General features: G+C 59.3%; 1 protein-coding gene across 1 annotated transcript in view; it reads right to left on the bottom strand.

Annotated features, from left to right (window-relative positions):
* Nucleotides 1-2,350, bottom strand: part of CRB2 (crumbs family member 2) — a gene marked incomplete at its 5' end in the record, with an annotated part of 24,655 nt that overhangs the window by 16,568 nt on the left and 5,737 nt on the right. The window contains one exon of the mRNA XM_010844117.1: nt 801-1,124. Coding sequence (XP_010842419.1) covers nt 801-1,124 — 324 coding nt within the window. The remainder of the gene's footprint in view (nt 1-800; nt 1,125-2,350) is intronic.

Raw genomic sequence — 2,350 nt, 5'->3', positions numbered from 1 at the left:
TATGCCTAACTCTGAGTGACCTCAAACTGCCCTTTGCAGTCAGAGGGAGTCATCTGAATTCAGGAACCCAGAGTGTCCACACTGCAGGCTCCCGGCTGCCCTAAACCCAGCCTCACCCCCAGACCTGTCCCAGCTGTGCCCTCCTTCCTGATGTGCATGCAGTTGCTCCAGGTTGCTCTCAACTTGGAGCCTGAATGGGACTGGGACGGGGACTTTGGAGGAAGGAACTGTCCCCCTCAAGACAGCAGAGATCCCTGGGGGTACATCTACATTACAGTTTGCGCAAGACCACCAGTGTCTCTGCAGGAGCTGTGGGGGGGCTGCCCACAGGGGTGGGGGGTCTGCATGACAACCTGAACCATACCAGGGGTGTTCATGCTCTCGAAGCATCAGATGAGCCACCAATGACAGGTCTGGAGTGAATCGATACTGGAAATACTGTCTAGACGTGTCCTCATTAAAGCCAAAGCAGGCCTATCTGTACTCTAGTCCCAGAGACGCCCAAAGGGTGTCTCCACCCCCAGCATCACCTGAACCCCACAAGGGACTGAAATAACATTGTCCAGTGCCTGTTCTGTGCCAGGCACCGTGCTAGTTCTCACTCACCCACATTCTCATCCAGAGCTGCCAGCTGCCTGAGAAGCATCAGTTCCGCAGCACGACCAAGAGTGGGTACACCCCAGAACTGCCAGGGTGCCTAGAGCGGGTCTCTATGCTAAGGCCAAAGCCAAATTCACGATCTGACCTCTGAGTCGCTGACAGGACCGACATTACACGCCTCCGGGGCAGCTGGGCGTTACCTTCATAGCCGAGGGGGCAGTGGCACTCGTAACGATCCGCCAGGTTGCTGCAGGTGGCCCCATGGTGGCAGGGCCGGGACGCACACTCATCGATGTCCAGCTCACAGTGTGGACCCTGGAATCCCGGCACACAGTAGCAGCGGAAGTCATCGGGCCCTGGGCCCTGGGGCACACACAGAGCGCCGTGGTGGCATGGCTGACTGGCACAGCCCCGGGGCTCCAGGGGCACGCAGCTGTAGCCAGCATTCTCTGTAGCCTGGCACTTGGTCCCTGGAGCGCATGGGTCTGAGGCGCAGGCACCTGGGGTCTCTGAAGGCACCGTCCCTGCAGAGAAAGGAGACTGGCTGGGCAGGGTGGACAGGGGCTGCTGGGATACCTCTCTCCCCACACTCAGGCCCATCCCCAGATCCCAGAGTTGGTGAGCAGTGGAGGTCGTCGGGACTCAGGAGAGAGGGCCAAGGGGTCTACAGACAAGGTCCCAACAGGCACCCAGATCTGGGAATGGTTTGGGGAGTGTCTCCTCCGTAAAGGAGGACCCAGGCTGCCTGACTCCCCAGGCAGAATTAGTGAGCAGACGCCCCCTGACCCTGTGAGCTCCGTGCTCCAGTGCCCGCACATCCCCACAGCACCCCTTGCAGGCAGGCCCTATTGGGCCCACTTTACAGGAGAGCGGGTCCAGGCTCAAGTGTGAAAGTGAGGTCTCTGGCCTGAGTCCTGGCTCAGCCTTCAAGGTCCGTCCGCGTGCTCCAGCCCCACCTAGGGAGGGGTCCCTGGCCTCCCACTGCCCACTCCGCCACTCCCACTGGGGGTCTGGTAATTCCATCCCTACGTGAAACTGGAGATGGAGGACTTCAAAGGCCCCTCTCCCCGCTCCACCCTGCTTCCCCTCCCTGAACTTCTCACCGGATCTGCCATCAGTAAATGTGAGCGACCGCACTGGCCGCGGTCACAGGGTAGAGGGCAGGTAGTGAGACGTGCTGACCAAACTCCCAGCTCCAGCCACTGGACACACGTCTCCACGAGGCAGAGCTCCCTCTGTTAGAGGGTCACCTCCTGATCTGCGGCCCGCCTCCCTCCCGCCCTCCTTTGCTAAGGGCCTGTCAGTGTCAAGCTGGTGTAAGACCGTCTGAGCCACCAGGGAAGCCCAAAGTGAAAGCGACCCCATGGACTGTAGCCTACCAGGCTCCTCCGTCCATGGGATTTTCCAGGCAAGAGTGCTGGAGTGGATTGCCATTTCCTTCTCCAGGGTATCTTCCCAACCCAGGGATAGAACCGGGGTCTCCCGCACTACAGACAGACGCTTTACTGTCTGAGCCACCAGGGAAGCCCCTGTAAGAACTTAGAAGCTGTGAAGGCAGAGAGTCCTGGGTTCAAACCCTAGTTCAAAACAAGCTGTGAGACCTCGGGCAAATCGTTTCTCCTACTGAGGGATGATAACGTACATGCCTGATAGGATGAGGGCAGATTGCAAGCCTTGGGACGGCAGTCAAGTGCCCACACGTTCAAAGAACTCCATATGTGATGGTGGAAGGGAGCGGCCCCCAAGAAGG

Source organism: Bison bison, unplaced genomic scaffold (assembly GCF_000754665.1).
Source record: "Bison bison bison isolate TAMUID 2011002044 unplaced genomic scaffold, Bison_UMD1.0 scf7180017864193, whole genome shotgun sequence".
NCBI lineage: Eukaryota > Metazoa > Chordata > Mammalia > Artiodactyla > Bovidae > Bison > Bison bison.
The sequence above is the reverse complement of the archived record's forward strand: the minus strand, read 5'-3'. Positions and strand labels throughout refer to the sequence as shown.